Source organism: Bombus flavifrons, chromosome 4 (genome assembly GCF_040668555.2).
Source record: "Bombus flavifrons isolate JBK064 chromosome 4, iyBomFlav1_principal, whole genome shotgun sequence".
In the NCBI taxonomy this organism is placed as follows: Eukaryota; Metazoa; Arthropoda; class Insecta; order Hymenoptera; family Apidae; genus Bombus; species Bombus flavifrons.
Genome location: NC_138445.1, coordinates 9,866,357 through 9,891,294, shown reverse-complemented (window position 1 = coordinate 9,891,294; position 24,938 = coordinate 9,866,357). Strand labels below are relative to the sequence as shown.

General features: G+C 39.3%; 4 protein-coding genes across 16 annotated transcripts in view; 3 read left to right on the top strand and 1 right to left on the bottom strand.

Moving 5' to 3' along the window:
• Positions 1 to 174: 174 nt before the first annotated feature.
• Positions 175 to 1,963, top strand: LOC138179392 (uncharacterized). Its single transcript, XM_069112123.1, has 4 exons — positions 175 to 1,104; positions 1,215 to 1,376; positions 1,433 to 1,501; positions 1,615 to 1,963. The coding sequence occupies exons 1-4, from the start codon at positions 664 to 666 to the stop codon at positions 1,786 to 1,788; spliced, it is 846 nt and encodes a 281-aa protein (XP_068968224.1). The 5' UTR covers positions 175 to 663; the 3' UTR covers positions 1,789 to 1,963.
• A 997-nt stretch (positions 1,964 to 2,960) lies between these two features.
• Positions 2,961 to 5,296, bottom strand: SCCRO (defective in cullin neddylation 1 domain containing SCCRO). The gene is made up of 5 exons (XM_069112122.1): positions 5,141 to 5,296; positions 4,401 to 4,614; positions 4,130 to 4,298; positions 3,830 to 4,043; positions 2,961 to 3,708 (listed from the first exon to the last, which is right to left on the bottom strand). Exons 1-5 carry the CDS (start codon positions 5,141 to 5,143, stop codon positions 3,544 to 3,546), a joined length of 765 nt encoding a protein of 254 aa, XP_068968223.1. The 5' UTR covers positions 5,144 to 5,296; the 3' UTR covers positions 2,961 to 3,543.
• Positions 5,297 to 5,435: 139 nt separating this feature from the next.
• Positions 5,436 to 10,772, top strand: LOC138179389 (exostosin-3). The gene is made up of 10 exons (XM_069112120.1): positions 5,436 to 5,905; positions 6,049 to 6,285; positions 6,380 to 6,920; positions 7,002 to 7,843; positions 7,908 to 8,123; positions 8,198 to 8,408; positions 8,472 to 8,728; positions 8,808 to 9,212; positions 9,284 to 9,388; positions 9,509 to 10,772. The coding sequence occupies exons 2-10, from the start codon at positions 6,106 to 6,108 to the stop codon at positions 9,611 to 9,613; spliced, it is 2,862 nt and encodes a 953-aa protein (XP_068968221.1). The 5' UTR covers positions 5,436 to 5,905; positions 6,049 to 6,105; the 3' UTR covers positions 9,614 to 10,772.
• A 1,087-nt stretch (positions 10,773 to 11,859) lies between these two features.
• Positions 11,860 to 24,938, top strand: part of Rim (Rab3 interacting molecule) — a 69,548-nt gene continuing 56,469 nt past the window's right edge. For 6 of the 13 annotated variants that reach the window (XM_069112169.1, XM_069112166.1, XM_069112163.1 and 3 more), the window contains exons 1-2: positions 11,861 to 14,625; positions 19,483 to 19,687. In XM_069112169.1, the coding sequence (XP_068968270.1) occupies positions 14,516 to 14,625; positions 19,483 to 19,687 (315 nt within the window). In that variant the 5' untranslated portion in view covers positions 11,861 to 14,515. Of the gene's footprint in view, positions 14,626 to 19,482; positions 19,688 to 24,938 lie in introns of all 13 variants that reach the window. The other 7 variants (XM_069112170.1, XM_069112168.1, XM_069112165.1 and 4 more) reach the window with 2 other exon arrangements.

Here is a 24,938-nt window from a genome sequence, read left to right as displayed (position 1 = left end):
TTATATCCACAGTATAGTAGTAGCGTTATCGTACTGGATTCTGTTATTTAAAACTGTATACATTTACTTCTGTCACTGTGAGATTCATATATAATATATTCAGGTTTTGCTGTCATGGTGTTACATATAGCAAATGTTTCTTCACTTTATACAATAAGCGTTAAGTGCGCTGGTGTGTATAATGAGAAAAACAAAAAATAATTAAAGCTCTATTTCAATTTTATAGTGAATATGAAATGTAAAAGGTAATTCATACTTTTCCGTTTTCTTGTTGTTTTAAATTCAATAATTGGAGAATAATTGCTTAATATTGATTACGTTAGAGCTGTACTATTAAAGACCAAGATAAAAATAATAAATGCACTAATACTAGCCTTTTAAAACAAAATAGAACGTCTTATTTTTAAGAAAAACTTACATTAAAGCTTCAATTGTGGTCCATTAGTACGAAGTTGCGTACATATATTTCTATTGTAACTTTCCTAATTCGATTTACGTGAATATAAAAACAAATTCACCATTCAACCAGCTTCATGGCTCTTAATAGTTGGAACATTAAATTTTTTGTAAGAATATACTAAGTCAAGATAAGAAAAAATGCTTTCACACGTAAAAATTTACAAGTAATAAATGACACGTCAACCGAAATTTGTATAAAGAGTTATGTCCTTATCGCTGTTGCTTAACTCTTATTTGTCTTCGTATGCGAAAAACTATTTCGAAAATAACGTGAAAGTACTTTGGTACAATCAGGAATTTTCACAAAGTCGATTCCCACCAGGACAAACAAGTAAAAAAGATATCGTCTCTTTTATTTTATCTGCACCGTTCCGAGTACAATATATAATTTTTAACACAATTCTAGTTAGCGAAGCATGTACTCTTATTTGCCTCCTTGTTGCTCAACGAATATCTCAAACAGGATTAATAATATACGATGCGGAAAAATCTCCTAAACTTATTGCTATTATAGCTGAAGCTATGATAGAGGGTAATACTATTCATGCATGGATTGTTAAAAAAGGTTTAGTTTCTCATCCTTATCTCAGTACAGAAGAGGCACTGAGACTTGGGGGCAAAAGTTTAAGTCTATTGAGAGAATGGGTACAAATTAAATTTACATTTTATTATCTCTATTTTGCAATGATTTTGTAATTTATGTAGAATTTGTTTACTCAACAAGATAGGATATAAAACAATATTAATTATTATAGACATTTCAAGTATTTCATGAAAAAATTCAAAGAGGTTTATATCAACATATAAGTAATTACTTACACAAATGGTACTTAGCACCAAAGTCTAAGAATTTATTTATGCTTCTTATTACTTGTGGACGAACAGTACTGTTTATATTTCAGGAAAAGACTTATATGGTAAGCAAATTAGCAACATCTGTAAAAATGTTTCTACATAAAACTTTTATCTGTAGGTAACTTTTTTTGACTCTCATAGTCATAGTACAATTACAAATCCAAATCGGGGATTAGTTATTGCACAGGTAAGGATTTGTAACTATATATAGCAAAATCAATATTTGATAAATACTGCAATATTTTATATTTTTAAGTGATAGTAATGCATGTCATATTAACAGTAAAAAAAATAATGTAGACATATATAGAGAATTTGGAACATTTATGCAATTGGTACACGAAGGATATATTAAATAAATGTTACAATACAAAAGCAAACCAATATGAGCTAGCCTTTTTATATCCATCCAATTCACCATGCTGTGGCTGTGATCCTGTATGTAACTGTGGCAATCATTGCAAAAAACAATAACACCATAATCCTTACTTTTCAAGTGTCAATATGTAAACTTTTTAAAGTTATACATATACATACAAATATATTTTAAAAAAAGTAAAATTTATATATATAACTTCATTGTGATGTGTGTATGTATGAAATGATCATGGAACTTTTTGTTTAATTAGACATATTATTTAGATTAAGACTGACGGATTTATTTACATTATGTACAATTTCTTCCTAAAACTATTACAATTTTTTAGTGTTTACGCAATGCATAAACTATTAAAAAAATAAAGTAGCTTAAGTTTGAAAATCGCATTTTCTTTAATATTACTTAAATAAAATGTAATATACATTTTTCGTGAATTTTTTCTGCATTGCGCAAACATATTTCTGACAATATTTTACTGGACTCTCCTTTTTATATTGAATGCATATGTTACGAACTGTTTTCATTTTACCTATTTTAACATTTTTATAAAATATAATCCAAAATTTCTGGACGATGTATTTTTTATATTGCTAATTCTCTACTTTGCACCTTTCAATGTCAATATATCTAAACTGATATAATGTTCTGGTTCCTTAACTGTTAACCATGAAGTTGCAGAGATATATATTTTTTTACATTATATTTCTTTAATCACTTTGTATTATATATAAATTAAAATGATTAGTAGTAAATTGATGTACTTCACTAAACTACAAAAGCATTAATCACATATTGCATTGTGAAATAGGGAGAAAATACAAAACTGAAAATGTTATTTATAACTTCAACATTTTGTAGTACAAGCAAAAAATCCATTATGAAGATTAAATCTGCTTTTATCAGTTGTTCATTATTTTTACTCATTTGATGTGTACTTGATTCAAACATGCCTTGGAATCAATAAATATTTATAATCACGATTTTTATGACATCATAAAAAAATATATTTTATCTGCACTAATTATAAATGAAACCCATAATTTAAACTTGTAAAAAATTCTTAATTTATTTTCCCTAACATCTATTATACCTCAAAATTACAATATAAATATTACTCTTCGCTAATAAAACAAAAACAAATCTTTTTCTGTCACCATTTAAATCGGTGATTGTAAAAAAGATAAGTATACCAGTGCCGAAATAGCAATACGTTTAAAATACAGATTTCTCTCTGTGTTTTCTTTTGTTTGTATGTATATTACAAGTGTTCTGTAGAGTGTCGTAAAATTTATTTAATAACAATTTTTAACAACGCAATTTCTAGAAATTACTATCTACAAAAAGGTATAAATGAATAATTTTTATGATTTTTCCTTTTCGAAGCCAAATTCGTGCAAAGGAACACAGTCAGCGATTTCTTCCGATGTTTGCAAATACCTTCGGTAATTGAGCAACATTTTTTTTACTGTTATTGTTTTTTTCGAACAAACTGATCACATCATATTACTTTGTACAGATAGATATATAATAATGCAACTCTTATGTAAAATTTTAATAGTTACATAATTTGAGATTAAACGATATAAAACCTGTAATTTTATATGAAATTAACTTATTGCTTATAAGCAATAGTTTCTTCTCTTATATAATTTTGTTTACATATTACAGAGTTATTATACACTAAATTGATCCTAGCAATTGTAATACTCCTTTGCTATATATTCTGTACACAAAGTAAAATGATGCTCTATCAGAAAAATATGATCAAGTATCACTTGAAGAATATAAGATTTCATAATTGAATAAATAAAGCTTTTTTTATATGAAGTTAAAGATGTAACAAAAAGATGTTAGAGGGACTGACGAATACGGGGTTGTGCCCATTCTACAAAATCATCTATCAGTACAGGCCAGGCTCCCTCTTCATCATAATTACTCATATCTGGGTTGATCATGAGTGCAAAGTCTAATAATAAATTCCATGTATCTTTTGGAATTGACCTCTTATGGTGTTCCTAAAAAATTGTGTTAAGTATTTTGTATCATAATTTAGCTAGACAATATGTAAGCTTCCTTCTTAGGCTTAATCAATATTTATATTATAGTTCATATGTACATATACATTAGATATCATACCTGTAAAAATTGACACCATAAAGGGAGGAACTTAAATTTATCATCTAATACAATGTTCCAATAAGCAATTGCCATATCAAGATCCAAACCTTTCTGTCCTGGGTTTTTTGCATAATTAAACGTAAACTGATAAAAGTCTTTAAATTTTTGAGGATCCCTTAATTCATTTTCTAAACTACTTAAGCAGGCTTTTAATTTATCTATACTGTCCACTCTAAACAATAAGTTTAATAAACGGTATTAAAATACATAAAGGAGTCAATTCTTTTAGAAAAAAGAACATTAAAAAATTTGCTTTACCCTAAGTCTGTCATTCCATTCATAAATTCATCTTTAGTAAATTCACATTGTGTTTCTGCTCTGAATTTCCATGCAATGATTAATACTAATTTGCTTTCAGGGCTTAAATCCAAATCATCCAAAAATTTCATTATTCCATCTGCTGTAATCTTGTCAGGTTCATTTGGATCTATTTCAATTATCAAATTAAACATTACGCAAACGTTACAGGCATATTTTTAATCTTATGTGTACATAGCTATTATGTGTCAAGCATAATTCATAGAATTACCTTGATATCGACTAAATAATATTTCTAGTTTCTTTTTATCTACTGTATTTTTTGGTTCTTTACAATATGCCTCAGGATTTTGGAAATAATTATCACTTGCCAAGTCTAGCTTCCAATCATTTTGTGCTAAACAATATATTGCAGTTTGTTCTCCAGTGTGTGTAAAAGTTATGAATTTCTTCACTTTATCTCTTTGTGAGAACTTTAACTTATGCTGCAACAAAGATTAGAATTACATTATTATATATTCCAAAGATTAATATAAAAAAAATTATAAGTTCTCTTACTATACAACATTGAATATCACGTTAAATAGAAAATCTGCTCATGACCATGTATGTACGCATTATGATGTTCCACAGTTTTTTAATTTATAACAATGAAATCAACATGGACGAGAACGTATAAACAAAGATTTTGTTGCATGTACAATAGCTATTGTTACTACTTTGAGTAGCACCTTATTGATTCTAAGAAATGTGATAATACCTTCGTGACAATGTAATTTATTAGACTAAAAAGATCACGTATTATTTTGCAATGTCATTAATCAGAAGATATGTCACGAAATTGATTTGTATTTAATGCAAAAGGTAACAGTAACGTTGACTCACGATAGGTTACTTTAACATTTTTAATACACTGTCGTGGACATATAAGGGAAACTGTAGTTTTTTTAGTAAAATTAAGTCACGAGGATCGTTGGATTAACATAATCCATAAATCTACTAAGTGCTCACCATTTTAGTTAATTTTAGGCCCCCGAAAGCCAAAATATTATTTCCTTTGCACTATACTTGACATGAACATGCGCATGTTCTGTGAAGGCCCTGAGAAATGCAAATACACCAACAAGATTATAAAGCAATGCCACCAGACGTTGCCAGAGGAAAGTAACTTCGAGAACAATGTCGCGGGTTATTTAAAAGATTTGCATACATTCAATTTATTAAACATTGTATTTTACGATACGATCAGATTAAAAAATTCATCGAAAACGTCACGTGATTCGGTTTTACGTCCGGTGGCATCGGTGAAAATCTTTCTTTTTTCTGCGTTTTGTAGAAATCACGACGGATGAAAGTCTTCGTGAAATAACAACAAAACGCTATCGTAAATATTGGCCCACGCAAATGAATGCCTATACCATACACTAAGTAACAAGGCCGTACGTCAAAGACCGAATGAATAAACATTAATGAAGACACAGCAATATTTTTAATGATACTGTTTTTGAATGAATTATTATTGGCTCATTGTGAACCTTTGATGGGAAATCTTGTGATTTTGTCAATTCTCTATGCGTATTTTATATGGTTGAACAATTTTTTAAATAAGAATGTACATAAAGTAAAATATATTCGTCAAATTAGTTTATAATAACATTGATGATTTGTTTCTAACGATAATTGGTTGTGTTTTCAAAAAATGTGAGCGGAAAATACTTTGTTGTTAGGTTATTAGTGAATAATGTCAATCAAAATTCCACAATTATCATGTTCTTGGTAAGTATATTCATGAGCATCATAATTTTGCTACTTATATCATTCTTGCTATAAAAAGATATATAATATATCGTTAATATTTTGTGTGAAATAAAGAAAATAATGTTGCTTATTATAACAATGTCTTCTCATTGTGTTGGCAGGAATTTGTCAAACAATCACAAAATAAGTTTATTGATTTGAAATTTAAATAAATATGAATGATAATCTATAACACGATGGGAGGAAGTATATTTGAAATACTTCCATTGTACCATCAAAATGGAAGTGGCAGAGAAATTTGTCATTGGATAACACATATCAAATTATCTAGAATTATAATGTTAACATCCGCTGTTTTATTCATTGTACCATTATTTACTCACTATTATTTATCAAAGGTACTGTTTTTTATTCTATATGTATATATATATTTAGATAAAAATGTTATATGTATGAGTGATAAATTTAAAATTAAAAATTTTTTATTTTTAGGTGGAATCTGACTCTCCAGATAAAGACATTTATCGTACATTTTCCACATTGGAAGCTTTTGAAGATTTTACTCCTATGAAAGCTTCTCAATTGAAGATGAGAATAGAGGAGATGCTACGTATTAAAGTTTCTGTAAATAATGAGCTTAGGGATTTGAGTGCAAAGAGACAAAGACTTCAGATCGAAGTTAGTAGCTTAACTCAAAGAATTGATGAATTAAAACAGGAATTATTACACCAGCAAACAGATCTCGATAGATTAAAGATTAGTGTTGAACAAGCACAAGTAGCTCAAAGAGAAGCAGTGGAAAGAAATACGCCAGAATTGGCTCCACCCAAACGTATTTTAATGAATTCTATTCCTGTAGTATTACCTAGCACAATTCCACATTTGTGTAGAATGTATAATTGTTTTGATCACAGTCGATGTGCATTGACTAGTGGTTTTCCAGTATACTTGTATGATCCTGATCAGTATTCCGTAGTAAATTCTGGATGGGATGTTGATGGATTTTTGAAAACTACCATAAAACAAACCTTAGGTATATATGGATAAATAATCTTTTATAATTATATATAAACACTTTTTTTTATAAAAATTAATTAATACCTTTATTTTACAGGATACAATCCGCATCTTACTACAAATGCAGCCGAAGCTTGTATATACATAGTTCTTATAGGAGAAGCTCTCTCTACTCAACAAAATGTAGATAAAAAATTTCGTAAACCTATAGATGTAAGAAAATTACATGCACTCCCTTATTGGGGCGGAGATGGCAGAAATCATATTTTGTTAAACCTAGCACGTAGAGATCTGTCTGTAGAATCTGGAGATATTTTTAGTGGAGTAGATACAGGGAGAGCCATAATAGTCCAATCCACGTTCTTTAGAAATCAATTTCGCGAAGGTTTTGATTTAGTTGTTCCTCCAATTTTGGGACCTCCGGGTGGCGACGTGTGGCAAGAATGTGCACAAATGTTGCCAGCAAGAAGAAAATATTTATTATCCTTTCAAGGAGAGATGAGATCTCCAAGAACGGCTACCATGACACATCAAATTGATGATGCAGATGTAGATATGGAAAGGCTAACAGTCGATGAAAATAATTTAGATGCTTTCATTATTCAACATCTTAAAGATATGAGTATAGGATTAACATTGGATAAATTTTTCATTCAGTTTGAATGTATACCAGCCTCTGAGGAGAAAAATTTAATAGAAATACTTGATTGGTCTCTGTGTGGAACCGATTCCTCGAGGAAAGCTATACTGAAAGAATCAACATTTACTTTAATTTTAGCTCCTAGCAATGCCTCGTTTGTAACTACTTCATCTATGCAGGCTAGATTATATGAAGCATTGCGATCGGGATCTATTCCAGTTTTTTTAGGTGGTGATCAAATTTTATTAAGTTACAGTGAAGTTATTAGCTGGCGCCGAGCTGCTATCTTCTTGCCAAAGGTAAAAACTACAATGTCCTTATCTTGATATTATTTTTTATTATTGGACATGTTTTAAATTTCAGGCTAGGGTAACAGAAATGCATTTTCTATTACGTGCCGTTCTCGACACTGATCTTTTAAGTATGCGTAGACAAGGCAGATTAATATGGGAACGTTATTTAAGTACTGCTCAAGGTGCTGTAGATACTATTATAGCTGTAATTAGGGACCGACTCGGCATACCACCCCTGCCAGCACCTCAGACTGCCAGTCCAAGTGTCTTTAATGAAAGCTTTGTGGTAAACGTTATAACATATAGTTATGCAGCTTCTTTTGTTATGTGTTACACATAATAATTTTATTTTTTCTTCAGCCTTTAAAATCTGATACTATTATTGCTGAGCCGGAAGCAGAAGAAAGTCTGGGTCCGTTAGAGCCGCCTTATCCATCTCCTGCTTTTAAAAGGAATTATACCACAATGCTGCTGCAAGGGCATGAAATCTGGAACGATTGGGTGGATCCGTTTTATTTGTACCCACAATTACCTTTTGATACCGTTCTTCCTAGTGATGCAAAATTTCTTGGTAAATAAATTTATATTCTCCATCCACTAACAATGATTTCATTCGGTACATTATAAACTGTAGGTTCTGAAATGGGATTCAGACCAATTGGCAAAGGTGCTGGAGGTGCGGGTAAAGAATTTAGCGAAGCTTTAGGTGGAAATTATCCAAGAGAACAATTTACAATTGTTATGTTGACATATGAACGAGAGCAAGTGCTTATAAATTCTTTGGCTCGGTTGTATGGTTTGCCATATTTAAATAAAGTGCTAATAGTGTGGAATAGTCCAAAACCACCCATGGAAGACCTAAAATGGCCTGATATTGGAGTTCCAATTCATGTAAGCTTTTTTCTAAAAATTAAGTGAGTATATTCAGTTAGTGAATTATAAGCAAAAGTAGTGATTTCTTTTTATGTAGGTAATCAAGGCTCCACGGAATAGTTTGAACAATAGGTTTCTTCCATTTGATGCTATCGAAACTGAAGCTGTTCTTTCAGTAGACGATGACGCTCATTTACGACACGATGAAATTATGTTTGGATTCAGAGTGTGGAGAGAGCACCGAGATCGTGTGGTTGGATTTCCCGGTCGTTTCCATGCATGGGACCAGAATTATCACAATGCGTGGAACTATAATTCTAATTATTCCTGCGAATTATCAATGGTTTTAACTGGTGCAGCATTCATTCATAAACACTATACATATCTTTATACACACTGGTTACCGCAAGCAATAAGGGACAAGGTTGATGAATACATGAACTGTGAAGATATTGCTATGAACTTTCTAATATCTCATCTCACAAGAAAACCACCTGTTAAGGTGAATGCTAATACGCGTGAAATATTTAATACGCGTGTAATGCTTAACCAAATTTCTCTTTCTTTGTTCAGGTTACATCGCGTTGGACTTTTAGATGTCCTGGATGTCCAGTTTCTCTTTCTGAAGATGATACTCATTTTCAAGAAAGGCACAAATGCATCAATTTCTTCTCTCAGGTAAGTGTATTTTACTATTTTTTTATTAAGATTTTTATTGTTTTTTCCACATGTTATTTCCAAAAATGAAATGTAGTTGCAGTGGGTGTATTGTAAAAATCGAAATTCTAATAATTTCAGGTCTTTGGATACATGCCTCTCTTAAACACTCAATATCGAGCTGATTCGATATTATTTAAAACGAGAATTCCACATGATAAACAAAAATGTTTTAAATTTATATAAAAGAGAAAAAAGTAAAAATAATAGAATTATATATATATATATATATATATATATATATATATAATTATATACATTTAGTAAATATCACTTGATAGAATTTACATGGTTTTGATAAAATTTTGACTGAATTTCCTATAAAGTATATAAATACATAGAACAAACATCGTAGGATTTTTTATTGTCGTCACTTTTTTATTGTACCTTTTTTTATCGATGTACACGTTGATTGAGTGAAATGCACGTTTGAAAAAATTTAATGATGAAACATCGTTGACTGCATACATATATTATAGTGAATATAGGACATAGTGCGTAATCTTTTTATGTCCTCGTACACATAACTTATATCACACCAATGATAACGATTTACGGCGGAGCGTAATAAATTTATTTACAAAACCGAGTTTAGTTTTACGATGCACGAAGCAGGACGAAAAATATAAAAAATGATATTAAAGATGTATACAATACGCATATGTATATGTTAAAAGTTCTATACGACCGAATTGGAATACATCACTCTTAATTTATTTGAGAGTACAACTAATATGAATACGATCGTTACTCTTCAGTGATTATTGTTATGTACAATTTGCACAATAATCTCATTTGTACATAACGACAGTGTAAACTACGCTATCTAGGAATTATGCTTATTGAGATAATGTAAATAACTATAACTAAATGGAAATAATTAAATATTACTGTTATGGCAGTGTGCGCTAGTGAATGAATACGAAAACGTATTCCATACAAAATTGAGAAAAAGTGCTCCTTCTACTAGAGAATCGATAAAAAATATTTATATCAACGTATAATTATCTTTTCTTTCTAATTTCGCTTGCCATTTATTCTTACATTGCTCTTTGATAATGCTTCAATTGTTATATATTATTTTCCACCTAAATGTGCCAAATTTGTAAGGATTTAAATTAGCTTCTCTTGATCTATTAATTTCACATAATACTCTTAACAAATTATTTATAAGTACGTGTACCGCACATTATTCAATTTTATGTAACGCATTGCAATCATTATGAAACATGATATATGTAAAAATGATTTTGTCGAATCTTACACGATTGATTGTAAAATTTGACCTGAATTGAGTTCAGGTGCACGTGCAAGAAAATAAAAATATATATTATTTATGATTGTACATTGGAACCTGATTTACGACCCGTATAATATTATTTTTTATTTGATTCTCGCGAAAGAAAGATACGATTCAGTATCTTTGGCTACCCTCCATACATCATTAATCATGCGTGTATTGCATACCATAAAAGCAGATCAGCAGAGTCTACTACTTTAGATTGATGGTTGTTGGCAGCTGATTTTAATATTGCTCTTGATTGATCGACATCTAAGATGTGATCTGTCGAAACAAAATTTTTTTTCATTTGTATAAAATTTTTAGATATTTTCTTATCCCACTCTCTATCGAAATTTATGTTAAAATAAGGTAATGTAAAGCACCACTGCTTAAGACAGTACATACTGTCATCGCTAGTCAGCCGCGCGCCAGTAGTATTAATACAGTCTATGTCAGACGTTCGTCGACCAAGCGCTGCAACAAATTTCTCATTCTATACTTATGATCTTATTCGTAAATTACGATTTTATTATTATCGATTAATTGGGAAATTCATCGAATTAGACATTGAAACACACCTATATACAATGTACATTGCACAAGACCATTATTCAAGAGCTTTCAAGATAATTATCGCCAATGATGTGCGATCTCACGACATCAATGTTCGACGAGAAAATTCATACTTTCCCGGCTTAGAGTGGTGGCGGTGACGCGTTCGAATTCACCGCCAGAACAGTAAGAGTAACACCGTTGCGGCGGTGAACCCCATTGGCCTAGGGTGCGATCAATACCAGGTTTTCCATGACGTAAGTACGACCTGTGATCCTTATTGGTTCGAACATACGCCGCATCCCATTATTTATTAAGACCGCATGAATGGATCGTTTCTCAGCGATCAACTCGATGAAACCTAAACTCAAAGAATCGTCGTACGCCTACAAATAGGACCCGGAAGCTGGCGCACGTTCCTGTAAAATCAGGAGAGTGGAAGTGGCCGCGAGCGACAGACGTCCTTTCAGGACGCGTATCTGCCTCCCCACCTTGGGCCTGGCACATGCACGGGAAGAGAGCGGAATTCGTGCAGGTCGGGTGGTGGTCCCGAATGGACAAACACGTAGGAGAGGGGGTGTGTGAGTGGTTCGCGCAACTGCGGTCGTACACAAGTACGAGCCGTAGGAGGGTGTCCTCCGCGGTGAAAGGTCTCGGTGGTTTTCGACTCGGTTCTCCCGTTTCTTTTGTTTCTTCCATGAACGATAGCGAGTGGAGCCGAGGGCCGTTGGTTCGTCGTCGGTGGTTCGCGCGATTTCGATGCCAGAATTCTAACAGGAAGTCGATTCGCGGTCGGAAATTAGCCCCTTTCGCGGAGACCGGTTTTCTCGTTTCAGCTCGTTGCGGAGAGGGACGAGGGAAAGGGGCGAACGAGATAGAAGCAGATAGCGTAGGTAGAGGGAGAAAGATGTAGGCGATCGGCGGGAGAAGGGGCGAAAGGGAGACAGAGAGGGCGAAGGAGGAGGTGGAGAAAGAGAGAGAAGGAGAGACCGAGCCGTCAGCGAGAGTAGTACCAATCGCGGAGCGTTGGCGGACATAAGCGCGCTAGGGGTGTGGAATAAGCTCATTCGTGTGTTGTTCTAGCATCGAGCGTTAGCGAGAAAGGAAACGTTGAAACACAGAAATGAGAGAATATCGTTCGCTTCGCTATTCGCCGTCAACGATTCGACTGGACGCCGTTACCATCGTCTACTCGCGTGTGTAATCAGTGCGAGCAACGGAAAACTCAGAGCCAAGCACGGAGTCACCCGCGATAACACCGTAAGTGGTCGTTTTACATCGACGAGGGAAGATAGTACGAGAATCCATATTTCCGTGGAAATAAATTATAACGCGGGGGTTCGTAAACGAGCGAACAGCTGACACCGCGAGCTGCTAATCGCACGAACGCGACTTGAAAACGTCGTGAACAGCCGGTCAGCTGAGAAAACGGCTCTCGTGGGTGTGGAACAATCCGGTCTAGGGCGATTGATTGTGTGGGTGTCGCGGTCGCTGCAGAGACGTCGAAGAGCGCCATCGTCGTCTCGGCCGCCACGTGAATCGCAAACATTGAGAAGAATACTTGTAGCGTTGAATATCGTCTGGAAGCGAGGCATACGTGGCACGGATTTCCTCGTATGATCGAGGCTACGCGTGTATTCTACCGCTCGCATTAACGCGTTTCTTGTGTCGATTCATTTTCCAAGGATTCGTCTGCTTTCAACTTGTGAAATTTTGTTGATCGCACCTCGACGTTTTTGAAGAATTTTACGATTAATTTTGCTGTGATACAACACGACGTTACGTTGTTTTATAGTTGAAGAAGACGAGAAAATACATACATGGAAGAGTGTTTTTCTGTGCACGATTCGAGGCTGAAGAAGAAAAATCCCGAGAGCCAGTAGATATTATACCCAGTGACCCGTTTCCGTTCGAAATCGATGAAATTCCGAAAACGTTTGACAGAGGTCAGAAACACGACCACGTAGCCATTATTATCGTATCGTATCCGATTGGTCGCGCGGCCGTCAACGCGACACTTGGCTAGTGCTGAAACGCGGACTGGTCTCGTTTAACCGGTGGCAGAAGCGCTCCACCTGCGCTCGCCGTGTATAGGATCGCGTATTCCCCTGCAAAGTTCAAGAACCTGGGCTTCGTGTGTACGGCAGAAACGAGTGCACCAACGGCACCCGTGACCCGTTTTCGTTTTCAATCGATGTACTCGTGAACTGGGCCGCTCGTTCGCTTGAAACCTCGATACCTCGCGAGGTGTTCGACCATCAAAACAGAGGGAACAGGGTAAACAAATCTGCGAACCGTGAATCATAGAGTACAAGATACGATAGTCGTATAGGGAGAGATACACGAGGAAGAAGACTAGATTAAGATAAAGAAAAGAATCGGAGCACGTTAGAGAGAAGCAAAGAGAGCGGGGGAGAGCAGTGCGCACATTCTAACCTCGCAGCCGCCATATCGAGGACGCGAGGAGGAAGCTTGTCGAAGGTCGCTTTCGAGGAACACCTGGGGACAGCCCTCGTATCGTTCCATGCTGGCTTCGAGCGGAGAACTAGGATCGGGGACGGAAGAGAGAATGCGAGAACCTCCACACAGCCTGTGAAACATGATTTGTCATACAGATGCGGTCGTTGGTAATCGTTCGACGAGAGATAACGACGACGAGGACGCCGACGGAGACGAGGATCACGGATCTATCCAGCGTCGCGTCGATGCCTCGACGAGTCTCGATGACGCTCGCATGAGAGCCAGCCTCGAGGCGGACGATAAGACGCGTACGAACAAGACAGTCCGGTGTCGAGTGGCTTCCACTTGTCCAGTCGAACGTCGGGCGAACGTGCTGGTCGTCGTCGACGGGCTTCCAAGCTGCGTACCGATCGTCACCGATTGTCATCGTCTTGTATGCTGTGACAAACGGCATAAACAGCAGCGACAGAAACAGCAGCAGCGAGAGAAGCAACAGCCAGTGGAAGATACGAAAGCGAGAGCACGGCATAATCTACGCTCGTCGAAGGCGTACCCGTGTTGTCGTGGCCAGCTGCGCCGATTACCAGGTGTCGGATGACTCCCCCCGTACGCTACAGCTTTCCCGTAGTCGTAGAAAGGACGCGATATCCCGTAGGAACGAGCGTTGTCGCGCGGCGAGCGATCCTCGTCGCGGTACCTCATCGGCGGCGTCGTCGGTGCTGCGCCGGCCCGCGCGTCGCGCTAAACTCCTCGCGATTAGACCTTCCCGTGCACGTTCCTATCTTACGTCCGTGATGGCGGCTGTACCTGATATGTCGCACCTCACCCCTGAGGAGAGGAGCACCATCGAGGAGGTTATAATAAGGCAGAAGCAGGAGGAGGAAAAGGAAAATGAGATTATGAGGTACGTCGGTTTTGCAACCTGTTTTTTCGACAACTACGATGCTGCGGCTGCTGACGATACTTCTGCCTCGTGCACTATGCTTCCTTTTTTTATCCTCTTTATATTTAATTATTTTTTTTATTAGCCTTTATGATCAACATATAGAAGGATTTTTCGATTTTATTTATTGACGCAAGTAAAGAAAAAAAAGGAAGGAGACGATGATCGATTCCCCTGACTACCATGGATTACAAGGACTACAGTATTCGACACTTAACAATAAACAACAGAATGCACTTAATTATTTAAAAGTAGAGGAGACTTTCTTTTAAGTTACTTAGAGGAACGAAAAACGTAAAATGTTTTCTAAAGAACGTTTATTTTTATCAGCCATTTATAATTCCATTATTTTTTCATTTGCATCCCTCTTATCGAAGAGATTAACGTCCGAGGAAATTTATGCGTTTATCCAAGAAAATCAGGCGCCTTTGCGCATTTCCACAAAGAAAGAAACAAACGAGTTAGGAAAGAGGCATCGCGTCGAGCAAGTAGTAGAAGGTCTGAATGGCCAGACAGACTAGGCAGAGCTACAAAATGTGACCATGGACGGTCACGCGTCGTTGATCAGAATTACTGAACGAACGAAACGATACCCGATCGATCGAGTACGTGTATTTCTTGACCAGCAAATTGTCCCCGCTGACGTTTTCCGCCTATTTTCTCTGCTTACCTGCTCGTTAGTCCTTGACCGTTTTATACCTACCGTCGTATCTTCCCTATTTAGGTATCCGTCGCTACCTCGGATGATTATCCCGTCAATTCTACATTTAGCATCTACCAAATAAAAATCTATTCCCATAAACTTCTTTTCGTTTAACTAAATTAAATCACTCAAACTGTCTTTTGAATAAAAGTCTAGTGAATTCTATCTATCTATCTTCTTAAACTCTTCTTCCGGAAAGTGTGTTCGCGTAATTATAGGAAACACGTAGAACGAACGTTCCTTAAGATCGACGAAGCGATTGTCTGAAACTTTGCATCGTACACCGAAAGGAATCAACGAAAACTGATCCTTTCAACGGCAGGCTGGCACCTAGCCGTTGCAAGAGGCAGCGGGTGACGGATGCGCCAGCAGCCTCATTCGCATGTAATTACGGTGCCAGAGTCGCAGCGAGGCGACGCCGAGGAAAATGGACGGCGTTCTTCGAGGAAGGCGTTTTATTGATAGGTTGTCGCTGATGGAAAACGGGAACGTGAGAAAGCAGTCGAGCGGAGAACGGAGACAGGCAGTCAGCGAGTGTGAGAGAAAGAGACAAAGAACAGGGTGAAAGAGGGGTGAATCGACAGAGGAAGAGAAGTGGAGAGGGGATGGGCATCGAGAGAAAGGGAAGGAGCGAGAGAGTAATGAGGAAAGCGTGCTTCGCCATACCGATGCGAGATCATGTAATGTGGACGATAAGTACGTGTAGGGACGCATGTAAAATGCAAGGCAGCAAGCCTTGACGTGGCTCGGTAACGAGCTGCTGTAGTTGCATAGGGTATGCATAGGGTATGCAGTTGCAGGCCGTGGATAGAGTGTGAAAGAGGCTGGATTGGCATGGTAAATTCTTGGATCCTGAAATGTACAGGGTAGCCCGTTCGCGGAAGGGTGACGCGGTTTTACACGTGGTTCCAGAGTCGGCAGTTACAGCGTGTGGGTTAGGTTTTGTATTTGCTACGTTGTCGAGTCACGTATAGCAACGAGAATCCTTTGATATCGCGATGATAATTTTAGTCGTGGTATGGATGGGAGGTCTGCCGTCGTGACGCATCACAAGGCGATTCGCGCAAAAATAGACGTAACCTTTTCCGTCCCTCGCTTTTTAGGCTGGTTCATGCGTGCGAACCGATGTAATTTTCTGATGTAATTGACGTCGAACTGTTTCCAACGCTAATTCCTCGTCTACCTTTCACCTTAACGAGTAATATTCTCCGATATTTTCTTTCCCTCTCTATGGATATTGTAAAGCTTGAGTATAATAGACGAGGTAAAGTTTGAGGCGTGAATAAAAAAAAAAAAGAAAAAAGAGAAAAAAAAATGAAACGGAGGCTCGAATGGACGAAAGTTTCGACGCGTCGCGCGAAGATCGGGGGAGAGGGTAGGGACTCTTTGTTCGAGCGAGGCACGTAGCCGGGACGTCGTGTGAAAAGTCGCGTAGCGCGGATTTTGTGGGACGGAAAAGTCGCGCGTAAATCACGGGAGGTATTCGTTAAGTAACCTACATTTCTCTGCTCTGGCTTTGATCTGCTTCTCTCCCTTCCTTCCCCTCTCCTCTCCTTTTGTCACGAAAGAATATTTTTTTTCTCGCGTGACGGATAGATCGTGTCTCGGGGAAAACGCGGCCGTAACGCGACGAGCCGCGTTTCAGCTCGACCGATCGTCGTCGCGTGTTCGCGAGTCGCGCGCGATTATTGGTAAAGCAATTAGAGTAACGTAGGCGGACACACATACGCGTCTCTCTCTCTCTCTCCCTGTCTGTCTGTCTATATACGGGTGTAGCGCGTTGTATATGTACTTTGTGACATGCAGCCACGACCTTTGACTCGATCGGCAAACTCAAGATTTAGGTTACCGCCGCTCGCGACTGTTCCATGCAAATTTCCGCTCGAAACTAGAATCGACTACCGCTGTATTTAATATAGGCGTCTCTTCCTCCTTTGTGCCAGCAGCTATAGCTAGCTAGAATGATAGCGATCAAAAGAAATTCGATGCGTTGTTCTCGGGTCTGTTTCGTTGGGATTCAAGTTCGAATCCGCCGTCCCAGTGCCAACAACCCTCGTGATTCCCAACTTTCATTCGTCCACGTACACGCGACCTAGAGACACCGAGGGCTTCCGATCTTGTAGATGGGCTAACCTCGTGCCAAGTATTCCCGCCTTCCTTACTCCCTCGTGCATTCGTGCTAACCTACTTGGCTTGCGAATCCTTCCTGCCTGGACCGGCTTGTCATCTTCATCCCTTGTGATTAGGATGGTTAACGTTGTTTACGAACCACCCTTCTAAAGAAACTCTCCTATGATCGTCGAATCGTGTATGCGCTCAAAGCGGGTGAACACAAATTGAAAATTCCCGCGTACACACCAAGAGAGGACAAAGTTGGAAGTGTATCAGAATTTCATCGTCTCGACGAAAGACACGGAAACGTCGCAAGTTAGCGACAGGCTGGAATAAATCGATGACATCGGTCACATTCCATTCCAGTTCAATTACCTCAGCGATAAATTGACTCTCCTCCGGTATCAAAGCCTGGCCATTCCATCGACTGCAACCGCTCACAATCCTATCTCTCTGTCCACTAATCGAAGAGTGCCCTTTCGTTTCTTCCATTCCAAGACTTTCGCGAATGATCCCGCCGTTCCTTCGATTGAAATCGAGCACCTTAACAAAGTCCCTTCCATCGAAGATCGCTTACCAGACGACCATTCACCAGAGTCTTACATACGACAACTTCAAATCTATAGAACTCGCTAGAAAGTTCTTTTTTCATCGATTATTCTATAGCCTGCAAAATACTTCGCATCGTTCACGACGCGATAGAAACCAAGTTTCCCTTCTACGTGTTATCTCCTTCGCTTCTACCGACAGTCAGGACTCTAGCGTCGTTCATACGGTGTATAAACAGCAGGACTATAGTCGTAGTCGACATCGAGTTTCTGAAGCTCGATAATAAGACGTTCGAGTGCGTTTGCATGGGGATTGGCGATTTCGCATCGTTGAACGTTACATGGGACTCTATCGCGCCTTCCACCCTCCTTGCTCTTCCTTTCGAGTTTCCAGTCGATGCTGATAGTTCTATAAGCAAACTCTGTTCGATAGCAGCAGAGAACGTTCGATAAAAGCCTCGCGTTCGCTGAATTCACCGAGGCTGAATTCTCTCGGACGTCTGATGGCTGTTCCGGTCTCTTGGATCTCGAAAACCGCGCTGAAAGCTAAACGAGCGGGGGTTAAAAACGTCGCGCTGCGAATTAGTTACGCGACTGGAATTAAGTAGCTCTGCCTAAACGAAATCATAGCGGGTGCAGATAAAAGTGGAACGACGACGGTGCGATGCAATTTGCAGAAAAATCTCAGCTCGACGAAGAACGGCCGACGATAGACTGAATGTTAATAGCAAACCAAGAGAGATAGGAAAAGAAAGAGGAAAAGATCTGGTGGTCTGTTTCTTAGTTTTGTTTGACCGAAAATCTCGAAATTGAGGATTTACAATTACCAGGGAATCTAATGGCGACTCGAGTCGAGTCTTCTGAAGCATTCCCGCTCGAAGAAGCACGCTTTTCTTTTCTGTTTTCCTCCTCGAAGCTCGCTGATGCGAGCATACCGCGGTAGGAGGACTTCGCTATCTGTTCTCCAAGTTACTTGCTACAACGACGAGAAACGAAGAAGAAGGGTTTGTTAGAACGCAGCTAAGCACGTACGTACACGTGCGTCTACATATTTATCGAAGCTGGTTTGCCGTCTTCTATCCGGGGGCTGTTCTTTTTCAACGTATCCCCCTCGCATGCAGCGTTCGTTTGATGGTTTAGCCTGTAATTTCCATACGACGTCGACTGCTTCTAAACGTGCTCCCTTCCTGTCCTATCTGCCTTCGTGATATCGCGAGAGACGTGATGAAATTGCGTTTCTTTTTGCATCTTTCTTTCAAATCGATCCAAAGTAGCGAGATATGTCGTAACCGATTTTGTCGTAACCAAAAGGAGAGGAAACATCTTGTGTTTTAACGTTACCGGAATTATCTTGAGTTCCATCTGACATTTTCAATGTTTATAAAATAGATTCCTTCTCCCCCTATTCGTTTTGCTCACGGGGGAATAATACGTTTCTTATATTATACTTTACAGACGAAAGCAGGACGAGGTGACGATCCTCGAGGAAAGGATACGGGCCTGTTCGGAGAAACACAAGAAGGCGGGAGTGGAGTTGCACGCCACGTGTCACATATGCCTGAAAACCAAGTTCGCCGACGGCGTCGGCCACATCTGCAACTACTGCAGCATCCGGTGCTGCGCACGCTGCGGCGGAAAGGTCACTCTACGGTCGAACAAGGTAGGGGCGAAATCGGAAAAGAAGCGGCAAGATATATTGTCCGAAGGAATCGAGTTCTCCTCGAGCTCTCGCGCGCTCTAATTCCCTCTGTTTTTCTTACTCGCTCGCGTTCTACGTTCGAACACGCCGGGGTGGGGTCCCGGCTGACTTATTAGCTACGTTAACTTTTCTCTGTTCGATCTACTGTCGTCGAACCTTATCCGAATGCAATGTCTGATTTACCGATTGTCTCCTATCGCTGGCTATTTTTTAGACTTTCGAACCTATTTCTTTCCACTGATAGCGAGTTTAGAGTCAATCGACCGATCGACTATCTTCATACTCTGTATTCCATCCACTGATTTCTCGAATCTTGTATCGATATAATTTTTCATCACGGTTATCTGTTATCGGTAGTGCTTTAGGCTTTTGAATTTATTTCACTTATTTCACTCCACTGGTTAGTGTAGTTTGGTAACGATAAATATCGATCAATTAATTACTTTAACTTTTCTATTATTCGATCTACTGTCGTACCTTGCACATATGCAATATCCGATGTTTTCTAGTTTATTTTATTTCACTGGTAGAGAGATTGGTCTCAACATTGATTGACGTTAACTTTTTGTATTTCATCCACTGCCCTTTGAAACTTATATAAACACAATATCCGACAATGATTGTCTTCTATCACTGGCTGTACTTCAAGCTGTCGAAAATATTTCTTTTCACCGGTTGCGAGTTTGGTTTCAATATTGTGCAATCACGAAGAAATCGTCGCTCCTCGCTGTCTTTCATAGCTTCAAATATCTTTAGAAGCATTGAGAATAGTATTTTTGAATTGAAAGCTTCGTTGGTTACTCGTAGAGAGTTTTGGAATGATTTTGGCGAGAGAATGCGCGCTTTTGGTAGAGGGTGGCTAGATAATCCGCTATTTTTCTTTTAATTACAGAAGCCACTTAAATTTAGTGAACATCCATGCTTTGAGGGATCACGAGTCTTATTTGTCGCCAGACCGGTCAGGCTCGCGACCAAAAAAGATTCATTACCTAAATGAAGGGATCAAAGGAAATCCTCTGTGACGGTGCATTCGGTACGCGAGCACCGGAAACGCCTTGCCTCTCGTGACGTTCCAAGGCTCGTTCTTTTCACGCCACCCGAAGATTCAAATAAATTTGTCCCCATGCGGAAATATTCGAATTTCTATCCTCTTAATTGCCGTAAATGAATCGTTTGACCTTATCGGAGAATACAAATCAAATTCTGTTGTACAGATCGTTAGAAGCGAATGAAAGATTTGTTTAAATTCGAGAAAAATATTGAACTTGAAGATGAAATGAAAAGCATCACAGATCGATAAGCAATGAGATCTGTCGCACGAATCGATAGGGTGGAAACTAGCCCGAAAGCCACAGTCACTCGTTCGGCCCTCGCTGATAACTCTGATCAATGGGATCTTGGGCGCGAATCTGTGCACTCGGGAGAACGGAAACGAGGCTAAGATTGCCGACTCCTTCGAAGTATTATCTCGGGCCTGTCGCTGTACGTTTCGTTGCACTATATTCGCGCGTTGCACAATCTCGCTATCCTAAATAGAATGGCGACGAGAATCTCTGGTCGACTAGGAAAATTGGACAATAAATTCTGGTGGTACTTTTTTCTTTTCATTCCCAGCCTGGAAATTTTTGAACGCTCTATATAAAGTCTTATTCGGCGAGATCATTATTAACATTTATTATACGCTTAAGGTGTATGCTAATATACTGTATGCTAATGTCTCTTCTGTACACATTATGGCATTTCAATGTGTTTTATGTAATATACTAATTTTCCATGATAAACGTTCAAACGTTTTCATGAGTCGTTGTATATGTAATTAGACGAACACACAGAGGCGTACAATTTTTATTTAATAAAAATTGAGACGAATCGTAGGATGAGAGATAAGAACCGTTGAAAAATTAGATCGACGTCAAATGGAATGGTAGCGTGAGAGGCGGTTAATGGCGGAAGAAGGTCTCGTTCGCGCGTTATCGAAGATTCCAGCGATTTCACGCAGTTCCAGTTCCTGGCGTTCGCGGAAAATTGGATCCGCGCCGCTGTGATTTATCGCGTCTTCAAGGCAGTCCATTTATTTCCTAAGCGAAGAGATTTCGAAACACGAGCCTTGTCGTCGTCGTCGTCGTCGGGGCGGCCACGATTACCGCCACCGATGGTTTGGCTTTGGTGTTAAAAGTGCAGAAGCGATCAGCGCTAGAAATGTCACCTTCCTGGAAACAATTAAGAGCAGCCCTATCGTAAAAGACGATAACTGGCCGCGTATCGTCGCGCACGTTTGAAATACGTGGAAATAATTGACCTATAGCGGCGCTGTTGTCCCCCTTACCGCCCACCCTTCTCCATGCTACACCAATTAACCGTTATTGTGGACGTGCGCGTGTGTAACGTATGTGGGCGTAATGCCATCGTTAAATAGCCAGCTAGCGAATATGTTTCCTATCTATGAACGCTGGTATTTCCCCGGTCAGATCGCACAATTTTGATAGGATTTTCATCAATGGGAATGAAATAGTGCCTACGGACTTGCCCGCAACCTAGCTTTTTATTTCTCGTCTCTCGCCTTTGAACACGACACGCCCTTCGTCATGCATCCCCATTTCGAGGCGATATTTAACAATCGAGTGATTATGGACAGATCGTATTATCATTATTGTCATTGAACATTTATCGTCGAAAGCTGGATTTTATAATCGATCGTTGCGATTTTATTTGCGATTGAAAGTTCCTTGGAACGTTACTTTTTCCATATTTAAATTTCTATATGTTTTTGTATTTAAGGAAGTAATGCCGATGATAAGTTTGTAATTTGGCAAATTTGATTTTTATTTATTTGTCGCTTACCGGCTCAAATATAGTCTTACCACCAGCTGTTTGGTAAAGTAACGTCGATGATTTAAAACGATTCGAAGAGAAATCCTCGAATAGATCGCGTAACTCGATTAACGACACGATAGTTTAGCGAGCGATTCTTCGAGGTTACGGCAGTTATTCGCTTGTATTCAGGAGGCCCGCGGCATAAAGGGTAATTTAACTTCGTTTTTGAAAGCGGCGCATCCGGCAGCGGAGAAATAAGAGCGACAACCAGGGCTTTACGCACGTACAGAGAATACACCCGCGCGCATTTCACCCGGCGAGGTACAATAATAGAGGCAGACGCGCGGAACTTCGGCTTACAACTTCCTGTAAGTTTATTGGTTTTCATCGTACACTAACGCGGCTTAAGAAACGGAGGCTGGCTATGCAGTCGGTTAAAATGAACCTTGCGCGCCCGATTCCCTCCCTGGCCACGTATTCCCTCAAGAACGCAACAACAATTTACGATACTTTCGAAAATATTTAATCTTCGATTCAACGCCTTTGCCTTTGAAACTTTGGCAAAAGTATCATCATAGCTGCCAGTTAGTTTCTTAGTTGTGCACTTTGCTGCAGATTCGAAGAGATTCATTGATCGTTCTCTGAGAGACTCGTGTTCCTCTCCGAACATCCATCCCCGTTATAGCGAATCCTCGCTTAATACAGCCGAAAATATATGATAGACCGAGGAGGTGGCGTGTACGCGCGTGCCAATGGTTCGTCCAGCGAACACGTACTCCCACATGAGCACCAGGGCCACACGCAAGCACGATGATAAACGTCACGGCGCGCGTTACGACATCATCGATCCGCTAGAACGGAACGCTCGTACGTTTCTTCATTGCTGTGAAGAGAGAAAGAGAAAGAGCCACGGTACGCGAGGTTCGTTCAATTACACGAGCCCGGGCTTTTTCACCAAACGGGGTTCTTCGATTCGTCGGTTCTCAGGGTCCGAACGAATCCCTTTTCTTCTCTTTCCTTCTTCAGTGTTTTTTTTCCCGAGCCTTTTCGTCTTCCTGCTACTACACCATTACGTGCGATCAAACCTAGCACGCATATACACACCTCCCCCCTTCCTCGTCTTTCTTTCTTTCTTTCTTTCTTCTTTTCTTTCCTCGCCGATCTCTGTAGTCGTTGTGGTTTCGTCTCTCTGCGTGAGAGAGCCTATGAATGGGGCGCGTCCCTGTGTGACGTCACGTTCCAGGGGTAGAGGGCTGGGGTCAGGAATGAAGTGCGGGGTGGACGAAGGTGTGGGTGGATGGATGTCGGGCGGCGTGCAGGGGGGCGAAACGTGACGCAACATATTGATCTAAGTTTCGTAGGGAGGGTTACAGAGTCCATGATGGGGACACACCGACCGACGCGGACAGGGTTGGAGGGGCTCGAGGAGAGAACGGATAGGGAATGGAATACAAGGTGACCGGTAAATTTACGTTGTTCTTCGTTTCGACGCGGTCGCGGCGTATTTGGCGTGGCGGTGCCTCCCGTTCATCGAGGGGAAGGAGTGGCTTTGAAGCTGGCCGCACACGCGTAGGCGGAAGGGTGGCCAAGGAGACGGCTTGAAACGTATCGCACGGCCGAGGCAGTTGCATTTCTCTTAATGAAATTAACGCGGATTGAACGTTCATCGGGAAGGCTCCCGTTAATTGAAACGATACAAAGTCCACGATATATGATATAATAGTTCCGAGGGAAAACTGCGTAGAGTACAGTAGTGCTTCGGTAACAGTCGAGATCTTATTTGGTCAGCTATCGAAGCAGCGAAATCCTGAGTATTTCTCTTCTCAGATTGAGATACGAATGCTTGGCACGTACGTATCAGAGCCATTAATGCTATTAGGGAAATTTTGGGAGCTACAAATGTTAAATAGATTTTCAGTAACAAGTTTGGTAATAAAACAAGCGAGTTTCACAAACTACAAATCAGCTAGCCACTTTATTCGACACGAAACTGTAAGACTATGGAAACTGTTTCTGCAGAAGTTTCTATCCTACAACTTGTCGCTTGTCGTTTTATTAATATTCATTTTATTTGAACTTCGTTAATGTTTATTTAGTAAATCATCGTGCAATTATGTCTGGAGAGTCTTTCGAGGTCAGCTTCGAGAACTGCTAGGGTCAATCAAAACGATACTATCGAGACTTACGATTTAAGTATTAGAAAAATTTCAGAATAATTATGTTCTGTGGAACACAAATACTTGGAATTCCAACTATTATCGTTTCCACTCGCGCAACCAGACAATGTCCCTAAACCTTTCGACATTGTTCGCGTCACCGATGCAACCCAGGTTGCATAGTTCGCGGGGCTCATCGAATTATGGCGATTTTCGATTAATGACCGGGTCGTTCCGAGATT